Source organism: Lynx rufus, unplaced genomic scaffold (assembly GCF_022079265.1).
Source record: "Lynx rufus isolate CCGP_SWC_20201006 ecotype Redwood Valley unplaced genomic scaffold, mLynRuf1.p SCAF_5, whole genome shotgun sequence".
Classification (NCBI taxonomy): Eukaryota; Metazoa; Chordata; class Mammalia; order Carnivora; family Felidae; genus Lynx; species Lynx rufus.
Genome location: NW_025814867.1, coordinates 43,459,868 through 43,481,823, shown reverse-complemented (window position 1 = coordinate 43,481,823; position 21,956 = coordinate 43,459,868). Strand labels below are relative to the sequence as shown.

At 37.3% G+C, this 21,956-nt stretch overlaps 1 protein-coding gene across 1 annotated transcript in view; it reads right to left on the bottom strand.

The window, feature by feature from the left end:
• CPB1 (carboxypeptidase B1) overlaps positions 1-20,630 on the bottom strand; it is a 33,589-nt gene extending 12,959 nt beyond the window's left edge. Inside the window, exons 1-9 of the mRNA XM_047100244.1 lie at positions 20,521-20,630; positions 20,333-20,408; positions 13,655-13,779; positions 5,677-5,776; positions 5,488-5,589; positions 4,539-4,640; positions 1,588-1,698; positions 1,408-1,498; positions 327-529 (exon numbers count right to left, since the gene is read on the bottom strand). Coding sequence (XP_046956200.1) covers positions 327-529; positions 1,408-1,498; positions 1,588-1,698; positions 4,539-4,640; positions 5,488-5,589; positions 5,677-5,776; positions 13,655-13,779; positions 20,333-20,408; positions 20,521-20,591 — 981 coding nt within the window. The 5' untranslated portion in view covers positions 20,592-20,630. The remainder of the gene's footprint in view (positions 1-326; positions 530-1,407; positions 1,499-1,587; positions 1,699-4,538; positions 4,641-5,487; positions 5,590-5,676; positions 5,777-13,654; positions 13,780-20,332; positions 20,409-20,520) is intronic.
• Positions 20,631-21,956: the final 1,326 nt, after the last annotated feature.

Genomic DNA, 21,956 nt, shown 5'->3' with positions numbered 1-21,956 from the left:
TTGATTATCCCAGATGCATCTGAAATCATCATGTAGTTAGTATTGTGGTGAAGCAGGAGTAAGTGTAGCTATTGTCATTTTGACAATTAGTGACTAAACTGGTTTAAATGTTGGGAACTGTTTCCCCCCATTAAAATCATATCTCTTTTAGCCAATTTATCAGCCAATTCCAGATTCCTTATAAATCTGTACTAAGTTTTTTCTTTGCTTCTACTGCCAAAAATTAATGGAACTTTTAGAAATTGTTTTTATAATTTTTTTTCTCAGGAATAGGATTTAAAAATTTTCAACAGTGAAATACCATATTTACTACCACAACTACTTACCAACTCAGCATTGTTCTCTGTGAGTTTATAATCATAGGAGTAAGGATAGAGCATCATTTGGGAGTATGAGTGGATTGTCACATATGCTTTGATGGAAGAGAGGTTGCTGCGGATGAAATTAGCCAGGGCCTTGGTCTCTTTTTCGGACTCTGCAGCGGGTCCACAGTAAGTGTCATCACAGGGCTTTCGAGAAGCTCCGACTTCTACAAAAACATATGTCATTAATGGAATGGCCACCTACTAAAGTTCTTACAAAGCATGTTTCAAACTTCCAATTTAGAGAGTTAAAAATAAGCTGTTTTTGGGGCTCCTGGGTGGCTCAGTTGGTTGAGTGCCTGACTCTCGATTTTGGCCCAGGTCATGATCTCGTTGTTTCAGTTTGTGAGATCAAGCCCCACATTGGGCTCAGCGCTGACAGTGTGAAGCCTGCTTGGGATTCTCTCTCCTCTCTCTCTCTGTCCCTCCCCCTGCTCACCCTCTTTCTCAAAATAAATAAATAAACTTGAAAAGAAAAGCTGTTTTTATAGGCGCCCTCGTGATCATGTAGGTATATAAGGCATGCACATACATTTAGTCATGAGATTAGGGTTTTATGTTTTTAAGCTAATGGGGTAAAAAGTTGCATGTGAAATTATCAGTGTGTCTTTGTGTAGTATTATACAATGAAATCTCAATATAGTGCAAGAAAATTAATAAGGGAGAAACTAACATCCATGAGAAATTTTCTTATTACTTGTAATCATTTTATGAGAGTTGAATCACAAAATTGTAATTATATCACATTTTAATTTAAATAATTATTTAATGACCGTCTCCTCTAGATGATACATTTCAAAGTAGTAGAATTCTGTCTGGATTGCTCAGTCTTGTGTTTCCAGCATCTAGCACAGCTGGGAACACTATACAGCACACACTATATTTTTTTGAGTGAATAAATAAACTGTGCTTTCAGAAAGCTAGAATTCTAAAATGTAAACCTTGACATTTTTTCTTATTTTAGACACTGTTTTGTTTTCCTATGTTGTTTGTCCTCCCAGGCTTTTCAACAGATGCATGGCAAAATGGTCAGCTAGATACTTACTGCACCAACCAGCATCAAAATTTCTGTTGGGGTCTGTGCCAATGCAGGTGGTTCCAATCTGGGTGGAGCGAGTCTTTCTCCACATTCGGTTCTGAAAGTGGATTGTGTGGTTAGGTCAAGTATAATAGAAAGTGGGTTGGTTTTAATTTCATCAGCCCCTCTCAGTATTGGTTCATATACCTTGGTCCAGGTGTAGATATAGCCGTCAATATTGACCACAGGCAAGACATAAAAGTCTAACATGTTGAGAAGTTCTGTCATGTGGGTCTCATGTCCATAGGTGCGAATAGCCTGTGTATGAATTAGGAAGAGAATTTCATGGAAAAATGGAATGTGTGAAATTTACATAGACTGTATGAATATTATCTTTGGTAATAATATCTACCTATTGAGGTAGCTATTTAATATTTAAAAAGCAGTTAGCAAAATTTTACCCATAGTTTTGATTAAAATAGTTTTTAATTCTTCTCTGTTTCCAGGACATTCTATTACATTCATATATATAACTCGAATAATTATTTATTTAACTTTTCACTTTAACGTTTATTTATTTTTGGGACAGAGAGAGACAGAGCATGAACGGGGGAGGGGCAGAGAGAGAGGGAGACACAGAATCGGAAACAGGCTCCAGGCTCCGAGCCATCAGCCCAGAGCCTGACGCGGGGCTCGAACTCACGGACCGTGAGATCGTGACCTGGCTGAAGTCGGACGCTTAACCGACTGCGCCACCCAGGCGCCCCAACTTTTCACTTTAAAGATGAGCAAAGATTTAATAAAACTAGACTATTAAAAACATATTCATTTTCTAATAGTAACTGCAGTAAATTTTTTTCAAAGTGAGTAGGATATGAAGTTAAGACCTGTTTTTAGTAAGTAAGGAATGTCTATGGGTGGCTATGGGTGTTTCTGCTATCATCTAGAAATTTATTTAAGTTTTGTGAAACCTCCTGTAGATAGTCTCACTAGAGAGAATGTCCAATAAGGAAGAGGAATGAAGAAGCCCCCCTTTATGAAGTGAGCTCACACTGGTAGATTTTGGGTGGCTCTCACCAAAGCCTGCATAAAGATGAAAGTCTCCTTCTTACTCCTCTGTATTGAGAAGGGAACCCTGTTAAGGGACTGGCTACCCCTGCTAAGTAATGTGGACATTCCTCTATGAATGAAGGACCTCATACTCATTTATTATGTTCTTTTAGTCATAGTTCCTCAGCCCCAGTATCATGTTAAACTTCAATTCAACTCTTCCCTAGGCTTTTTTGAGTAGACTTTAAAATAGTTAAGGCTTCTATGTATTAATAGTTTTAATATACTTTTTATGACTCTACACATGTATATTCATTATAAAAACACATGATAAAATATGTGATGTTTAGTTTGGAGGAGCTACAGAACCGTGTTCTTTTTAGTGGTCTAATCTTAGAGATAACCAAAGTAATAATAAAAGTTTTTCCCTTCCAGAGGGCAGATGGCGAGATACCCATTGAAGTTAAATGGTGACAATTGGATACATAACATGTCTAGAAACCAAGACCATGACAAATATATACACAAGTGTTTCACACAAAAGACCGTATATTGTATATAATAATATTCTTAATTTTAAAAGTACTTCAATATTTTAAACTTTTAATTCTGAAATAATTTTAGACTTAGAGAAGAGTTGCTAATGCAAAGGGTTCCTGTATGCCCTTTACTCAGCTTCTCCTAATGTTATCATCTAACTTAATCATGGTACAGCGATCAAAGTGAAGGAATTAACATTGACACAGTAATATAAGTTAAACCATAGGTTTTATTTAGAGTTAGCCAGTTTTTCCACTATTATTTTCTGCTCTAGGATCCAATATACAATCCCACACTATGCTGGTTGTCATGTTTCCTTTGTCTCCTCTTCTCTGTGAGAGTTCCTCAGTCTTTGTTTTTTATGACTTTGACACTGTTGAAGAGTACTAGTCTGGTTACTTTGCAGAAACCCCCTCAATTTGGATTTGTCTCAATTTTTCTTTATGATTAGAGGAAGGTTATGCATTTTTAGGAAGAATACCATAAAGACATTGTGTCTTTTCCGTACATAATACCCAGTGGTACATGATATTGATTTTGTCTTATGCTGATGATGTTACCAGTGATGTTAACCTTGATCACTATTTGGTTAAATAGTTTCTGCTGTTTCTCTACTGTAAACTTTGTCTTTGTAATTTAATACATATTTTTGGGGAGATACTTTGAAACTGCAAATGTCCTATTTGTCTTTAAACTTTTACTCACTAATTTTTGCATCCATACGTAGATTTTCACGAAATGATTATTACTGTGGTGTTCTAATGGTAATTTTCTCTTTTGTCCATCCTTTGTATATCCATTAGTTATAATTCTTCTTTAAGAAAGATTGTTCCTTCTTTCCCTTTTATATATTTATTGAATAATTTGTTTATATCAATATGGACTCATGGATATTTAAAAAATTTCAGTTAAAGGGATTTCACATATATCTTATTACAATTAGAAGGAGTGAAAAACAGTATCATTTAGAGTAGGGACCACTATTCATTGTTGTTGTTGTTTTTTTGTGAAGTATACGACAGTTATTGTCCAAAAGATAATGACGAAGCTAGTGGTTTATCCACATTTACTTTTAAATGACCTCTCCATTATACTACCAGTTAGTCTCTCCACCAAAGGTGGGTGAGAAAGTTCTGATGAGTCCAATTTAAATAAATCAAATTTGATAACTGTTTTAAAATCTTACAGGGGTTCCTGGGTGGCTGAGTCAGTTAAATGTCCGACTTTGGCTTAGATCATGATCTCACGGTTCGTTCGTGATTTGGAGCCCCGCATTGGGCTCTGTGCTGACAGTGCAGAGCCTGCTTGGAATTCTTTCTCTCTCCCTCTCTTCTCTCTGCCCTTCCTCTGTGCACTCTCTCTCAAAATAAATGAAGTTAAAAAAGTTTAAAAAAGCTTAAAATTTTACCTTATAAGTGTTCCCTAAAATTGGGAACTTGTAATTACGATTTTTTTTTTTCTGTGTTACTACTCTTATTATAGCCTGGTTATAAGAAATTGAAGTTTTTTGTTAAATAAAAAAAAACACTTTCTACTTCCCTCCGCCCAAAATCATTCTATATACTGACCTCTCTCACAAACCATTGGCAGAATGCAGGGGAAATCCACTCTCTGGCATGGAAACCACAGTCCATGAAAATGGCAGGCTTATGTGGTCTAGCTTTGCCAACCTATTGCAAGCAAAGAAAAAGGGAAACGGTGATTCATCACATTCAGGGGTTAACATTCACTACCCGTCTGGGCTTTGGATTCAACAGGTGAAACTTGACAGCAGCAAGAGATATATCCTGTGATTAAATTAAAACACAATACTAGCACAGTATGTTCTTGCCTCTAGACACTCACAGTGTTTGAACTGAAGGCTTACATGGCTGTTTATTATTTTTATTAAGCTTGACAAGCTCATATTTTTCAGAAGATGCTGATTACACTGCTTAATTGTACTCACGTGGAGGTTATTTTCAGCTGCTATTATTAGGTGACATGACCAAGACAACTGGATGAGTAATTAGAAGTAATCATGATTGTTGCTAATCTTGTAAGAATTTTCTTCTCTCTCCCACTTACTCCTTGTCTTTTTATTTTCTTCATTAGAATTACATGACAAAAATGGCATTAGAGGACGACAGAAACAAATTGTTGCTACGCTTTGTAATGTTGCCTGATAGACGTGAAGTTTATGAACCTCTTTAGCAAATGGATTTGCAAACAACATCTGGGAGAGAAGAATTTCATCAAGGTAGGTGATCATTTACATTGCTTACAGGAATGTGGTTAAATTTATAGGACTTCTCTTATTTTATTGCATTTTCCTTTCGAATAAATCAAAATAATGATTTAAAAATCCACATATGATAAAAGAAGCTAGGGAATCTGTTTGATTCCCTGGGGCATATAGACAGGGAAAGAGTTATAACAATGCTGGGATGAGCATGTCTGTGTAACAGATGTTAATGTGTTAGAACTCGTTGATTTAAAGCCCTCAGACATGGCAAGGTCATGGTTAAAAATGATTACCTTGAGGAGATACATAGTGCGTCCTTCAAATGTGGTTCCAATGGCTCTGCGAGAGATGAGGCCTGGATTCTCAGTGGCGACTTGTTGAGTCCAAGCCTCTATCTACCAATGCAACCATTTGTGGATTAATGTGCCATTCTTAGTTCAGTTCCCAAAACAATGTCTGTCTAAATCATGTGCACATCATACCGTTTCCCATTTGTTGTACTTCTCATAACTGTGTCCAGTGGCACGGACCTGGCTGTCAAACTGGCCTTCTAACACAGATCTCAGGTTGCTTATCAATACCCTGCAATAAACCAAAGGGGAGGCTCCTGTGAACATATGAGTATTTCCCAGTGAACATGTGCAAAAACTTAGAGTCACTGTGTTAGTAAATGGTGCAGTACATTCTCCACGGAGTCGCATGTGTCCTCTGATCATTCCTGATGCCCTTCAACAGAGCTGCTCATCACAAAGAGTGAACATATCGTTGGAGAGTGCAGGTAAGGCAGGCTCTTTTCTCAGGCCAAACTTGAGATATTTACATTTCCTTGGACTCTAAATTCAGAAAATGGTTTCCCCTGGTACCTGGGGCATTCTGGATCAGGGCCTTGGGCAGCCACACAAAAGTATGCATTTGAGCCCTATCTATGGTCTTTCTTCCCCAGGACTTCCCTGGTTTTAGCACTAAAAGTCACATGTCCCAGGAACCAGTCAGTCCCAGGTGAACTGAGACAGTTGGTCACTTGAGGGCCTTTCTCTAGGTTTTGAGAAAAATGTCTTGATGGGTGGAAATTCAGAAATATTAATAAACTAAAAATTTATTATTAGGCAAAAAATTCTGGGGTTAAAGAACTAGTTTCTGCTTGCCTATTTTTGGTTGGTTTAAAGTAATCAAAGAATGGCTCTGTAGCAAAGTATTATGAAAATTGGTGACAGACCTTTGAGGCCTGCTTATTTCCATAAATGATTGTTCAGGTGAAAGTTCCTATTATAAAAGGCAGGCTGGAAGGTGTGGATTATGTGTGCCTTCATTTTTCTTTGCTACTTACTGTTGAATGTAAAAAGTATGTTCTGAAAGGACAAAATTTTATGAGCATTAATGTCCTTGATCACAGCACTGTGAAAATTATGGACAGAAGCTAGTTTGCAGAAACTTGTATCATCCACAGTGAAGCCTTGAAATGTTTTTATCTGACATACAGAGAATTGCAGCCACATATCAAAAGTCTACTTCTCCTGTGGCTGCTCCAAGGGCTTTCTGATGAAGTATGTCAGGGACATCCTCTGAACCTCCCTCCTAGTCTCTTCTTCGTTTGGTTAACTTGGGAACAAACTTGTGTCTGTTTATGGAAAATGCAATAAATTAATACTAAATAATATTTGCTCCCTAGCAAGAGGCAAATACTGTCATTTAAAATGTTTTTAAATGTTTATTTGTATATTTATTTTTGAGAGAGAGAGAGAGTGTGAATGGGGGAGGGACAGAGAGAGAGACACAGAATCCTAAGCAGGCTCCAGGCTCTGAGCTGTCAGCACAGAGCCCAAGCCGGGCTCAAACTCACAAACCTGAACCAAAGTCAGATGCTTAAGGCCTGAGCCACCCAGGTGCCCCCAGGCAAATACTATCTTAAGGTCTTAACTGTCTTAAGGTGGTATTGAAAAGAAAAGGGAAAAGGAGCAGACTTAAAAATTTAGCTTGCAGAAAGAAAGTTTCTCTTTGAGCAGCCCTCAGTACTTTGTTAGTATACTCATTTTTACGGCTGCTGTAAATTACCACAAATGTAGTATGGTATAAAACAACATGAATTTATTATTTTACAGTGCTGTAAGTTAGAAGTCCAACAGCGGTCTCAATGGGCTAAAATCAAGGTGTCAACAAATCAAGGTGTTTCTTTCTAGAAGTTGTATGGGAGAATCTGATTCCTTGCCCCTTCCAGCTCCTAGAGGCTGCCCACATTCCTTGGCTCTTTGCCCTTGTCTTTGAACTTTGAAGCCAGCAACAGCAGCTCAAGTCCTCTGCGTGTCACATCACTCTGACCTCCTCTTCTGCCTCCCTTTAACACTTGTAAGGACCTTGTGATCATGTTGGGCCTATCTGGACAATCTAGGATAATCTACCTATTTTAAGTTTAGCTGTTTAGCAACTTTAACGGCATCTACAACTCTAACTCCTCTTGCCATGTAATGTGACATATTCAGGTCTTCTGGGGATTAAGATGTAGACATTTTCGGGGTGGGGGGCCATCATTCTGCCTGCTACAGTTAAGAATAATGTTTATAGTATGTTCTATAATTATATTCAACACCCAAATTGGATTGTTAAGGGATAGGGCAGAAGTAGGAAGAATCCAGAATTAGGAATCAAAAGGTCAGGGGTCATAGTTTTGACTAACTTGTAAGTTGACTTCAGAAAAATTATTTAATATCTGGGCCTAATTTCATAATTTTAGAAGGGGACATTTGATTAGCCGGTATTAATGTCCTTTTCAGTTGTAAAATGCAGTTACTGGACTCATAGGCCTTGGTCATAGATGTCTTTCAAGGTTTATGAAAAAAAAAAATTAAGCTAAAAGTGCCAGTTACCACCTTCATAACTCCAGGAAAACACTTAAAGTGGATAGTTTAGGAAAGTGATTTTCAAATATAATATTTATAAAAACCAAAAACAAACAAAACCAGAGCAAAGCAAGCAAAACAAAAACTTGAAAACAAAAAATAAAATGGCCAAAACCTTTAAGAAAACATCTATATTCCATTCTAAGATCATCCATTGAAAGGAACACATCCTGTGTAACAAAGATGAACTTCTCTGACTGAATGGCAAAGCTAAAACTCCACGAGGAAACCGTAAACGGCATCTACTTTCACTGTAACAAGATTTTTCATCGTCAGTGAGTGAGTACAATATCATCTAGGTCACATGGCTTGTTAGTGGGTGCCCAGAGAAAAGAAATCATCACTGAAATGCTCCCAGGCATTCCACAGCCTCAAGACCTTCAAGAGACAATTGTGTCTAAGACCTTAACTGTGGCCAGCTCTGATCTATCAGCAACTAGCTCTGAATAGAGGGACAAGAGACCTTCCCCTGCTTATGGCTATCCTTTCTCTGTACCTAATCCAAAAATTCACATTATTTAGAAGACTTAGTGACTATGTATGGATTAGTGTTTTGTTTGGTAGTTAGATGAGACATTCTGGTAGAGTTATTACTATGTTAACTGTTAAACGCTTTCATCAATATTAAGGACAAAGGAGCATTAAAAAACTGTTAAATTTAAGATGACACCCAAGAGTAAAAGTACCCTCTAGTAAGTTGCAAAAGAGCATCAGAATGAGGTTAATGTGGTGCTGACTTTTGCCTGAAGGCAAGGGATTGACCTGAAATGATCCTATCCAGCCTTGTGATTATTTGATTTTATTAGATTTAGGACAAAGCACTACTTTAGCTGTATTACAAATATTATTACCAAATAATGAGCTTCTATTCTAGGAGATTAAAATAATGCCTCTTAATGTAATAGGGACTACATTACAGCTCCAAAATACAGGGGCATGTACACTATTTTATACTTTTCTATGTTCCTTTTATAGTGCCACCCAACTTCTTTTATACAAACATGCAAGCAAATTAGGTTACAGGGACTCCCAACAAAACAAGGAACGGAATGTCTGAGAAGGAGAGACATGACTAACTTTTTTCCCCTTATAGATTCTTGAAAAAGGAGTATTTGGTTAGTTCCCATACTACATGCCCATTGCTCTTGAAGAACACTGTTAAGTACCCATTGCTATCCAAGGACGTTCCTGTCTTAATCTGAAATACGCAGAAAAATAGCAGTATAGGTAGTTAGTAACAATCAGTTTCTTCCTAGGTTGGATAGGGGAAAGACAACCATCCTGCAGTTTGTAGGAAGGTATTCTGTGAAGGGCTGCCCACCAAAAGGTCTGTCAGCCTGGCTTCAGAACAAAAAGTTGGAGATTTGCACCATCTAATTCCTGGTTTTTCTGTACCTAAGTGTACAGCATAGGCATAAAAATAGTGATTTTTCTTGGTGTACACATTGTGAATTTTTTCCCATGGCAACTCAGAAACTGATTAAAGCTGCCAAAGTGATAGGAGTCTTGGTGAAGAAGGTTTGGAACCATGGAAAAAATCTGCAAAGCTTTTTTGTTGGAAGTTGTGCAGTAGCTGGTTCCTGTCGCATGTAAACACAGCTACAAATTCTTGCCGACAGGAAACTGTCTAAACACAAATTAGTTACCATATGAGGTAATAATGGGATGCACAGGGACTGCTTGCAGCCCCAGCAAGGATATTGCTGGTGTGCTTCTCCAGGATTTCTAGGGACTTATTATTATTTAATATTTAGACAATTATATGCTACAAATGTGCTAAGCAGCAAACAGAAACAAAAATTAACAAGAGCTTAGCTCTTGGGAATATCCTGTGTTCTAGATGAGACAACATTTACATCCAGTTCCCAAAAAGTTTACCCACTAAAAAAGGATTGAGCTTTCTGTCTGATAAAAGGAATGCGATTAGAAGCCATTTTACTGCTTTGGGATATAGGTAGAATTAGGACATGATTCAGGTAGCTAGGGTTAGCTTATGGTCTCTGTTTTTCTTAAGGAATTATAAAGAATCTGTCACTTAAAAAATATTACTGAGGACTACTAAAGGTTAGGATTTTTGACGTTCTTCCTAGTGTAATAAGAAGAGCAAAAAGTCACAAACATGAATCTTAATCAAATTTTGTAACTTAACTGTGTTATATCTTTTTTTTTTTTGAAGAGTCAATTCTTAAGGTCACATTTTGACACTTCCCTCAGGCAGAAGCAGATAGCTAAGCTATATGAGCCATGATAATGGGGTTAAGCAAAACAGTTTCTGTTGACCTTTAAACAATGTATCATCTCCCTCTTTGTACAATAGTAAACCATAGCAACGGTCACAGCAATAGTAGTATCAGTTGCAACTTATTTGTGTATTGTTTTGTTCATCTTCACAGATTTTTGAGAGAGGCATAATATCTTCACATTATGGATTAGGAAACTGAAATTCACAAACATGAAGCACATTATCTAAGGTCACAACCAGGAAGGTACAGACCCAGGATTTGGATCTGGTCTGTGTTTTACTGGAACACTTGCTTGTTGTGTTAGGCCGCACCACTTCTGATGACATACAGACCTCATAGGTAACAATTCTTACGTCTTCACTAGCATAAATACTATTCTATGTTTTTAAGATGTCAAAACGAGAAGATTTTTTGTGAAATTCTTTAAGGTATATTTACCCAAAATATAATGAGGACTTGAGCTTGTGGTAGGCTGCTCTTGGATAAACATTTGAATGTTCAGGACTGGAGCTTGACAAACTCCCTGTTTGCTTCTCACTGACCCACTCCCTGGAGGAATAACTGTTTGGGATAAAAGCCCTCATTTCTTTCTTCCCTCTAGTGCAAATGCCTTCGGGTCAGAGTCTCTCCCAGTTATAAGGTTACATATAGGTTATATAATCTGTTCTCTGCCTAGAGTATGATTTTTTCTTTTCTTTGGCTAACGCTGGCTCATCTTTAAGTTCTCAGCTGAAGCCTCATTTCCTCCAGTGGCCTTCCCTGACCCTAGAGTTGGTCATTTCCCCCCTATATATCCAGCTCTTTTCTCTTCTTGACAGCTGTTACACAATTTTGCAATTCTTTGTTTAAAGTCTGTTTTCCTCTGAAGGGAGGAGGGCCATATCTGTCCTTTTTTGGACTTGGTATATATAGGCATTTACTATCTATTTGTTGTATTGACAGTGGACAACTGCTTCTACTTAGGAAGACATTCTCATCTGGAGAGGCTTAGATGGACCAGTGTGGTATTTGGAGACAGGAGATAGGGTCATCAGCTTAGCCAACTCTGTATTAGGCCTTTGAGGAATCACTTTTCTTTCTTTTAGTCCTTATCTTCACGACTTCTACCCTTATAGATAGTGGTGGGGCCTTGAGGTTGCACAGAAGAACCATTCAGTCTGACCCTAGTCTGGTCCTTAATCTTAAAGGAGCATGAGGAGGAAAAAAAAAACAAAAACCTGGAGATATCACAATTCCAGATTTTAAGATATATTACAAAACAGTAGTAATTAAAACAGTATGGCACTGGCATAAAAATAGACACATAGCTTAATGGGTTAGAACAGAAAACCTAGAAATAAACCCACAATTACATGGCCAATTAATCTCTGACAAAAGAGGAATGAATATACAATGGGAAAAAGACAGTGTCTTCAACAAATAATGTTTGGGAAACTGGGGAGCTGCATGCAAAAGAATGAAACTGGACCACTTTCTTTGACCATACACAAAAATGAACTCAAAATGGATTAAAGATGTAATGTGAGACCTGAATCCATAAAAATCCTTAAAGTGAGTACGGGCCGTAATCTCTCTGATACCGGCCATAGCAGCATTTTTCTAGATGTCTCCTGAGGCAAGGGAGATAAAAGCAAAAATAAACTATTGGGACTATATCAAAATTCTTTCTGCACAATGAGGGAAATAATCAACAAAAGTAAAAATACAACATATGGAGTGGGAGAAGATACCTGCAAATGACATATTCGATAAAGGGTTATTATCCAAAGTATATAAAGGACTGGTACAAATCAATACCCTGAAATGAATAATGCAATTAAAAGATGGGCAGAAGACATGAAGAGACATTTCTCCAAAGAAGACATCCAGATGGACAAAAGACACATGAAAAGATGCTCAATGGCACCCATATCAGGGAAGTGCACATCAAAACTACAATGAGATATCACCTCACACCTGTCAGAATGGCTAAAATAAAAAAAAAAAAACAAAAAACACAAGAAACAAGTGCTCACAGAGTATGTGGAGAAAAAGGAACCCTTTACATTGTTGGTGGGAATGCAAATTGGTGCAGCCATTGTGGAAAACAGTATAGAGTTTTCTCAAAGAGTTAAAAATAGGACTACCCTATGATCCAGGAATCACACTACTGGCTCTTTACCCTTCAAACACAAAAACACTAATTCAAATGGATACATGCACCTCTTTTTTTTTTTTTCTATTGCAGCATTATTTACAATATCCAAATTATAGAAGCAGCCTAAGTGTCCGTACACTTCGATATAATGGATAAAGAAGGTGTGGTGTATGTATACAATGGAATATTGTTCAGTCATAAAAAAGAATGAAATCTTGCCACTTGCAACAACATGGACAGAGCTAGAGAGTATAATGCTAAGTGAAATAAGTCAGTCAGAAAAAGACAAATACTATATGATCTCACTCATATCTGGAATTTAAGAAACAAAACAAACGAGCAAAGAAAAGAGAGAGACAAACCAAGAAACAGATTCTTTTTTAAAAAATTTGTTAATGTTTATTTATTTTTGAGAGACAGAGGCAGAGCACGAGCAAGGAAAGGGCAGAGAGACAGGAAGACACAGAACCCAAAGCAGGCTCCAGGCTCTGAGCTGTCAGCGCAGAGCCTGATGTGGGGCTTGAACCCATGGACCATGAGATCATGGCCTGAGCCAAAGTCAGTTGCTTATCCAAATGAGCCACCCAGGTGACCCAAGAAACAGACTCTTAAAGAGAAAAAAAACCGATGGTTACCAGAGGGGATATGGGTGGGGGAATGGGGAAGAAAGAGGATAGGGATTAAGAAGTACACTTTTCATGGTGAAGAAATTTAAAATGATAATAAAATGGGAATAATTGGTTAACTTGAAATAAATATTTATTGAGTCCAGTGTGCGTACACAAAAAGTCAGGAGCATGAGAGTCCTAATTCATAAGGACTTCTCACTTGGAAAGAAGGCTTGGTGTAATTTAGGTCTAAAACTGTCTAGCTGATTGATAATAGAGTGTTCATGATTTGACCTGTAGTCTGTGTATCATTTGTAAACCAGTAGCAGGTCAGGTATCTTGCTGAATTGGAGTTCAAAAATGAAAGCCATTTTTATTAGAACAGTAACTAAAAAAAAAATCTACTGGGCTTAAAGTCTTAAGATTTGGAATGTAGGGCCAGTTTTGCCATGATCTATTTTTTGGAGCCCTAGGGAAGCCTGTTCTTGGTCTTAGTTTTGCCTTCCCAGGGTTATTCACAGGCTAGGATGAGAACATACATGGGAGAGAATTTTAATAGTTATAAAACATAAACTTACTCATATTGTAGTTCATGTTGCTTCAGAAAATCTTCCACAGTGAAAATATCTTCTGCTTTAACACGGAAGTCAACTGTACTGTGAGGTTTAATCTGTGTGACAGAATCTGGTTTCCAGAAGTCAATCTGAATAAAGAGTAAGATATATTGTATTTGACACCTATAATTCAATGAGTGAATTATCATCAAGCACGCTAGTACTCTTCTCCATTGAGTTATTTTTAAATTCAAATCATCCATGAAATCTCTTGAAAACATTTCCTTTGAGTGAACAAGTTGGAACCAAAAGTTAGATGTTAATAACAATGTTTACACATACATACATGGCCTTAACTGATTATCATCAAGCATGAAGAACATGTAATTGTTTCCCATAATGCTAGTTAGTTGCAATATTTTCTATAATGGTTCTTTTCTATTTATTGATTTTCTGGAGCAGTTGCTTATTGAGATAGTGGTGTTTGTGGTAATGGATAAATGTGCTGGAATGAATGATGATGAATTAACTAGAACCACAAAATTTAATAGAACGAGATTGAGCTTTCCTTTTTACTTTTGAATTGATGTATTTTGTTCATTTGTACTTGGAACTCAGCACTGTTCTTGCCACTGTAATGTGCAGAACCAAGATCTACATCTCTGACCTGTGGAGGATATATCAGAGAGGAAAAATGCCTCTTTCCACAGTGGTCATCTTGGCATCATGGCCAGAAACAAAGTGCTCTCAAAGATCCAGACATTTTCATTCATTCAATTATTCATCTGCTGTTACTAGGGACCTATTATGTGCTAGGCTCTGTGCCTGAAACTAGGAATATATTAGTGAGCGAATCAAACATAGCTTCTGTCTTTACCGGGAAGGTTTTAGAGACATTTATGCACAAAAATAACAGGATGACATATTTGAGAATTCTAATGTTTTCCCTTTTGGATGTATGGTTTCAAATCTCCTTTTTTTTTCCCCATGGAAAAACATTAACTAAGGATGTGTTGCCTCCCTCAGGTGTCTGTTTTCCTGTTTCTTCCTTGAGCTGAGAAAAGACCTTGAAGCTTGAGGTGATCCTGACAGTGGGTCTTTCTCTGCCCCTGAGTCTCACCCAGTCCCTGTTTATATGTTTACGAGCCAGTCTCCAGCCTGAGACAGGTGATATTTAGGATCACTGCTTGGAAACTTAGAAGGGAGTTTGGGCAAGACTTAGAGGTTGTTCAATTGAAACTAATTAGGTAAGATATTAACATGACTCAGTTTCAGGTACACTTGCCTATGGAGAATCCAATAACCTATATCCTGTCCTGGTAATCTTGAGACCATTGTAGATGTCTAGTGGGTGCTGAGTCATGAGTCAGGACCACAGGGAGTGTCAGGGTAGTAGGAGGCAGAGACATTAGGACAATATCATAAGGGATTCCAGAAGAAAAGTGTGATTGTCAGTAAGGTGTTGAAGGGAGACAGTACTGATGATTTGATAAGGATTAGCTACAGAATGTGATCTAGTGAGTCATAGATGAGAAAATAAAGATGAAAGTTAAAAGATAGTGGGGGAAGGTATAAAGGCATGCCATGATAAGAACAGAGAAAACAAGGGTCTGGTGATGAATTCTAGTTAGCCAACATGGTAAAGAGAAGGGCAATGAAGACAAGCACATTATAGGAAAAATTATATTTTTAAAAGTTAACTCTGAATTTGTGTTCCTAAGAATGCTTGTCATTCCAAGGTGGGATGGGAGAGGGATGTGTATCTTTATTATAGATACAGAGGTTTTGAATTGGTAAAGCACACAAAGTCTTCCAGACATCAGTAGGGAACTTGACAGTGCCCCACCCACACATAACGCTGGGACCTTTTAGTGTACTCAGGGGACCCCTTACCGCCCCGAGCTTCATCTCTGTGAGTGCTCTTTCCCCTGGAACTGGAAAAAGCCAGGCTAACAGGTTGCAGCAGCCAGGAGGTGGCAAAGTAATAACTCTTTACAGAGAAGCACTCAACCAGTGAGCCTGGGAATTGGATGTGTAAATATTCCAATTCTCTCATTTCTTAGGTGGGATAATTCTGAGGTGGGCAATTTTACCCTTTCTTGGAGTTTCTCTGTAGGAGTAAGCTCTAATCATCGTCTATGGTAGTTGTCTTAATAGTATCCCCTTTGTTGTCTACTTTCCATTCTCTGCATCACTCCTCACTTCTTTACCAGTGTTCCTTGTACTTCCCAAACAAAATCTTGGCCCCCAAATCTTTGTCTAAGATTGTACTTTGAGGAACCTATATTAAGACACTAGCTTTTCACTTAGAGCAGCATGTACCTGTATGATATCTTGGTGATGGTTCTGATACAATCTTCAATACATTCAGTGCCAATTCAGAATAGCCTAATTGCTTTATGAGTGGGGTTTTTTTTGTGATATTAAGTTGAAAGCTGCCTTTCCTAATCTCTTACTTCTTACTCATTGGTCTTGGCTCTCCGAAATATTGGGAGATCTCTCTCTCTCTCTATCTGCCTATCTACACACATATCTGTATCTATGTGTCTATATTTATATCTCTATATCTATCTGTCTGTCTGTCTATCGAGACTGAGAGAGACTGAGAGAAATAGAGACTTTTAAGATTCTGCAGTGACAATGATAGATTCTTTAAAATGGAGGTAGAGAAATCTCATGAATATGTTTTTACAGAAAACTTGAAGACCTAACCTGAGGTACTATAAATTTCAGCCTGACATGGGGAAAATTTGTCAGCAAATATACCAGCATCCAACGCTATGAAGTTCTCCAGCTGTGATGCAGACTTACTATACTGGAGTTAGTTGCTAGTGCTTCTTAGGAGAAATGGAACCAAAAATCAGGAAGAACTCTATAGCCTCATAGATGTTTACCAATGTATCAAGTATGGATAAAATTAATAAACTCAAAATATTCTCACAAGGAGATAAATATACATTTCAGTAATCACCAAGACCATGTGAGCGAGATCTATGTCTGAAATATGGAAATAGAGTAAAATATATGATGTGAGATATGGGGAATTGAATTATATGTTAAGAAATTGTAAAACTGAGGTTATAAAATTATAAATCCAGGAAGCTGAGTTAAAAAAACTGTAAAGAGCATTTGTTGGAGGATAAAGGAATATCTTTAACTGATAGCACAGTGGGAATGTTAACTTAATAAGCCAGCTAGCTAATAACTGAAGAGTCTTTCTTAAAATATCTTATAGAACCAGCACAAAAGCAAGATTAAGTATGTCCACTGTAAATTCTTTTAGGCTTTTAAAAGAATAAATAGTGGTGTTGGAGATCTTTGGTTCTTTACAAATTTACGCAGTTTGTTTCTTCACGTTGCATTTGACTATAAGTTGAACATCTGATAGACTATTTTATCTTGATGGAATTTTCCTTTCCTGTTTGGAGGGTTGACTTCTAATCCAGGCATAGTTCCAGACAGTAGGGAGCAACTTAGTAGTATAGTGGGAGTGATGAGAACACTGGAAGACTGTAACCATGTTACTCTGGGCATATAGACGAACATGGACCTCATCATAGAGAAACAGAGTTCAAGAAAGCACAGAGCAAAGAGGATAGGTTTTATGGTTAGTGCCTGCAGTAAAGGAAAAAGCGCAATTCTGATTACAAGGAGATAAAATAAACCCCTTAGTATATAATTACAGATGAAAAGGGGAGGCTGCTAGAGTCCTATGTCATCACAGATCTCTCTAGTGTATTCAACTTGTGAGAAGATATGTTTAAAAGCTGGGAGGAAGGACACATAGCCAAGGATGAATACAAAGACTAGATGCCCTTGTAATGATCTTATCAGGAAGGCTATAGTACAGAATATGCTGCACTTGCAAGATTGCTAAGGAGAAAAAAATATCTCCTTTTCATTCATGTGGGAAACAAAATGAATAAAGAAGAAATGTGCAGTCCCATTGCTTAGAGATAAAGCATGATGCTTGCAGCAGGAAGAAAAGAAAGTTTTCCCGTTTAACTGTTGTTTGGCTGTTGACTTTTCCGAGGGGGTATACCATTTCTTGTTTCTTCTACTTCCACTGAGAGATGAAATTGCTATAAGTAAAGAATTTTTCACATGTTACAATTTTTAGTAGAAATGCCTTCTTTGGAAAGAGAACATAGAGGCCCAAGATAGATGAGGAGACAGGGGATTATACTGGCCATGTAAATTGCATTTATATTCCAGTTGTAGTGATGATAATAATAACAAATACTTAAATAGTTATCACTATGTTCCAAGTGCTTCACTGATATCAAGTCTTTTAAATCTCATAACAATCCTATAAGGTAAATACTGTTATTCATCTCATTTGGCAAATGAGAAAGTTGAGATCCAGAGAGATGTCTAAAGTCCAGCTAGCAAGTGGTAGAACCAGGAATTGAATCTAGAAGTCTGAGTCCAGATTCTCTGCTCTTGACTATTGTAAAATCTGAATTTTAGGTAACTAAAATAATAAAGCACATGTGATTGCAGAACTTCTTCAGCAATCTTGGAGGAATCAGAGCTTGAAGGAATCACTGAGGAGTGGAGGGGGTAAATCTTGGATCTCATAAGGAGGAAAACAGGTGAATTCCAGAAGCAGGAGCGCTTGGGGTTTAGCATGGATTCTGGCAAAGCTGTGGAGTAAACTGGAAACAGATGGATTGTGAATGCTCAGAAAAGGAAGCTGTGATCCCTGGGAGCCAGCATAGTTTAAAGCAAGAGTAAGTCAGGCCTAATTAACTTCATCTTCTTATTGAAAGAGACCACTAGCCTGATATAATGCTGAATCTAGATCTTAGCAAAGCATTTGTAAAGTCTCTGCATTTATATTCTTCTTCACAAGCTGGAAAGCACAGTGTTAGCTGGAGCTGACACCCCAGTAATGTGGGTAATTGAGCAAACATCTGAGGATAGTTGGTTAATGAATCACTTTCAATACTTAACATATTGGAGGCTCTTGATAAATATGTATTGAATGAATGAACCATGAAGGAGGCCTCTAATTCTGTGCTGACCCCTGATTGACTTAATATTTATCTTTATTAATGACAAAGATAAAAGTTGGGAAGGAGTGCTTGTCAAACTTGCTGGTGATGCAAAGCTAGGGGGAAGAATTATTTCCATGGATGACTGAATTAGTTTTTTAAATGATCTCATCATGCTGCAAATAAACTATAAAGATAAATTTTAACACAGTAAATCTAAAATCCTGCATTTAGGTAAAAAATAAATTAGGCAAGAAGAAATAATACCTTGTCTAAGAATGATTCATGTGAAAAAAGAATAACCTACTGGTTTCTATTGGCCATAGGCTTATTATAAACTAAGAGTATTCTTTAACTGTTCAAGATGTTTAAAAGAATCTCAGGCCCCATTAACAATTGTCTGTTTTACAGATGAAGACAGGCAATTGTCCTGTAGACTGTATTAATCAGAGCATACCTAGAAGTCTAGTGCCAATTCTGAAAACTACATTTTAAAAAAGAAATACAGACAGATTGAGCTATATCCAAAGGTGACCAGGAATGATCAGTGTAAACCAGTGCTAAGAGAAATGATAGAAGGCCTGGAAAAGGTAAATCTTAGAGGTAAGACAATATTTGGCTCAACTAAGTCCAATGGGCCAAAGTTAGAGAAGGTAGCTTTCAGCTTCATGTAACAATTGACTTGTGAGTCAAATGGGCTACACTGAAAAGCAGCATTCCTTCCATCCTTAAAAGTTCTCAAACAGTTTTTATTAAGGCTAGCACCCAGGGATGGTATTTCTATGGAGGAAATTCCAGTTTGAGTGGAAGGCCGGAATACATGACTACTTATTTTCTTTCAATTCTAAACTTTTGAATCTATTTCAGATTATGACACTGTACCTTCTTTTTTTTTTTTTTTTTTTTTTTTTTTTGGTCCATACCTTAAAAGCCAAAAGAAAAAAAAACCCTATAAAAAGATAGATAGATAGATAGATAGATAGGTAGATAGATATTTAGGGGTCTAGCAAATTATTTTGGTTTATATTTCGTGAAGAAACAACTTTGGCCCAAGTGAGCTATTTGTGGTCAACAATAGTTTCCTACTACACTACATATATAATTAAAAATATCAGTTCTCATCCCATATTCAGTGGATTTATTTTAAGTAGCATAGAGATTTTGGTTTCTTGAAAGTAAAAGAGAAGTATGGAAATCATTCATGGCTTTTTACCTTCTTTGCCCCCAACTCCTTCATGTCATATCATTAAGAGGACCTGAAGCAAGGTCATGAAAACTCAAGCTGTTTGATTTGGAATGAAAGAAAATCAAAGGGAACAGATGATACATGGGATGTGGAAATGAATTTCAAGTTGGACAGAAGCCCAGTTTTTCAGTAATATCCAAGTTGATCATTTTTCACTTTTGCCTTAGAAGGGAAGTGACTGTACATTAGATGTTCTGTGACCTTTGCGACTGTTCCAACTCATCCAGTTGTCATGTCCTGTCAGCTCCTTCAAAAGTTACCATGGATTTATAATACTATAGGGCTATGGCAATCTAATTTAGGCAGGGGAAAAAAAAGGTATTGTGGCATTAAATGTTTTTCAGGTTATTTCTTGCTATAGTTAATATTTCAGTCATTCTTCCTTTGATGGAATCACAGTGCAGTCTAAGATTTTAAAGTAATTGTGAAGCAAACCTATAGTATTGGATCATTACTTACCTGGGTGGTGCTGGCCAACTCGTGGAGTAAGCTGATGTGATTTTCATCTTCAACATTGACACGGAAAACCTTCTCACTGAATGGCGAGGTAGCAGAAGAAGAAAAGAAAATGTAAAATTTGGTAATGCATTCAAATTTGGGGGATAGCAAGGAAGAGGACTTGCTCATATAAGGAGTTGCTTACTTACCCTTCAAAGTGCTGACCAGAATGGTGAGCAGATGCTAGGGCCACAGTCACAAGAAGTAAGAGCGCCAACATTGTGACTTACTTGGTCCTTTGGGTGTGTTTCACCTGCATTTATAATCCAAGGTGTTGTTTGTTTTCTTCTTCTGACTGCAGATAGGCACTATCAAATCTTGATTAATGGTTTTCCTGGCATTGTTGCCTTGGTAGGTGTGTAAAGTCTGAGAGGATATCTCTCTCAACACCTGTGGATACAGAGCAAATAATCTCAAGTTCAACCTATTTAATTTGGATGTTAGGCCTTGAATAGTTTGGAGGTAAATGAGTTTTAAATAAAATCTATTTTATAATTTAAATTCTTCGTTGCCAATTTGTATGCCTTTTATTTCTTTTGTTGTCTGATTGCTGAGGCTAGGACTTCTAGTACTATGTTGAACGACAGTGGTGAGAGTGGACATCCCTGTCATGTAAGAAGTCAAACTTTCACTCTTCACAGATGACATGAATGTGTGGAAAACCCGAAAAACTCCACCAAAAAACCTGTTAGAACTGATATACATGGATTCAGCAAAGTTGTAGGATATCAATTCAACGTATAGAAATCAGTTGCATTTCTATACACTAATAATGAAGCAGCAGAAAGAGAAATCAAGGAATTTATTCCACTTACAATTGCAGCAAAGCCTATAAGATACCAAGGGACAAACCTAACCAAAGACGTAAAAAATCAATACACTGAAAACTATAGAAAGCTTATGAAAAAAAAATGAAGAAGACACAAAGAAATGGAGAAACAGCCATGATCATGGATTGGAAGAACAAATATTATTTATGTGTCGATACTACCCAAAGCAATCTACACATTCAGTGCAATCCCTATCAGAATAACAAAAACATTCTTCACAGAGCTAGAACAAACAATCCTAAAATTTGTATGGAACCAGAAAAAAAACCCAAATAGCCAAAGCAATCCTGAAAAAGAAACCAAAGCTGGAGGTATCACAATTCTGTACTTCAAGCTGTATTACAAAGCTGTAATAGCAAGACATAGGTGCTGGCACAAAAACAGACACATGGATCAATGGAACAGAGTAAAGAACCCAGAAATGGACCCAAAGATGTATGTGCAACTAAACTTAGACAAAGTAGGAAAGAGTATCCAATGGGAAAAAGTCTCTTCAGCAAATGGTGTTGGGAAAACTGGACAGGTACATGCAGAAGAATGAAACTGGACCACTTTCATACACCATACACAAAAATGAATTCAAAATGGATGAAAGACCTGAATATGAGACAGGAAGCCATCAAAATCTTAGAGGAGAAACGGGCAGCAACTACTTTGCCCTCGGCCACAGCAACTTCTTACTCAACATCTCTGGAGGCAAGAGAAATACAAACAAAAATGAACTATTGGGACCTCAGCAAGATAAAAAGCTTCTG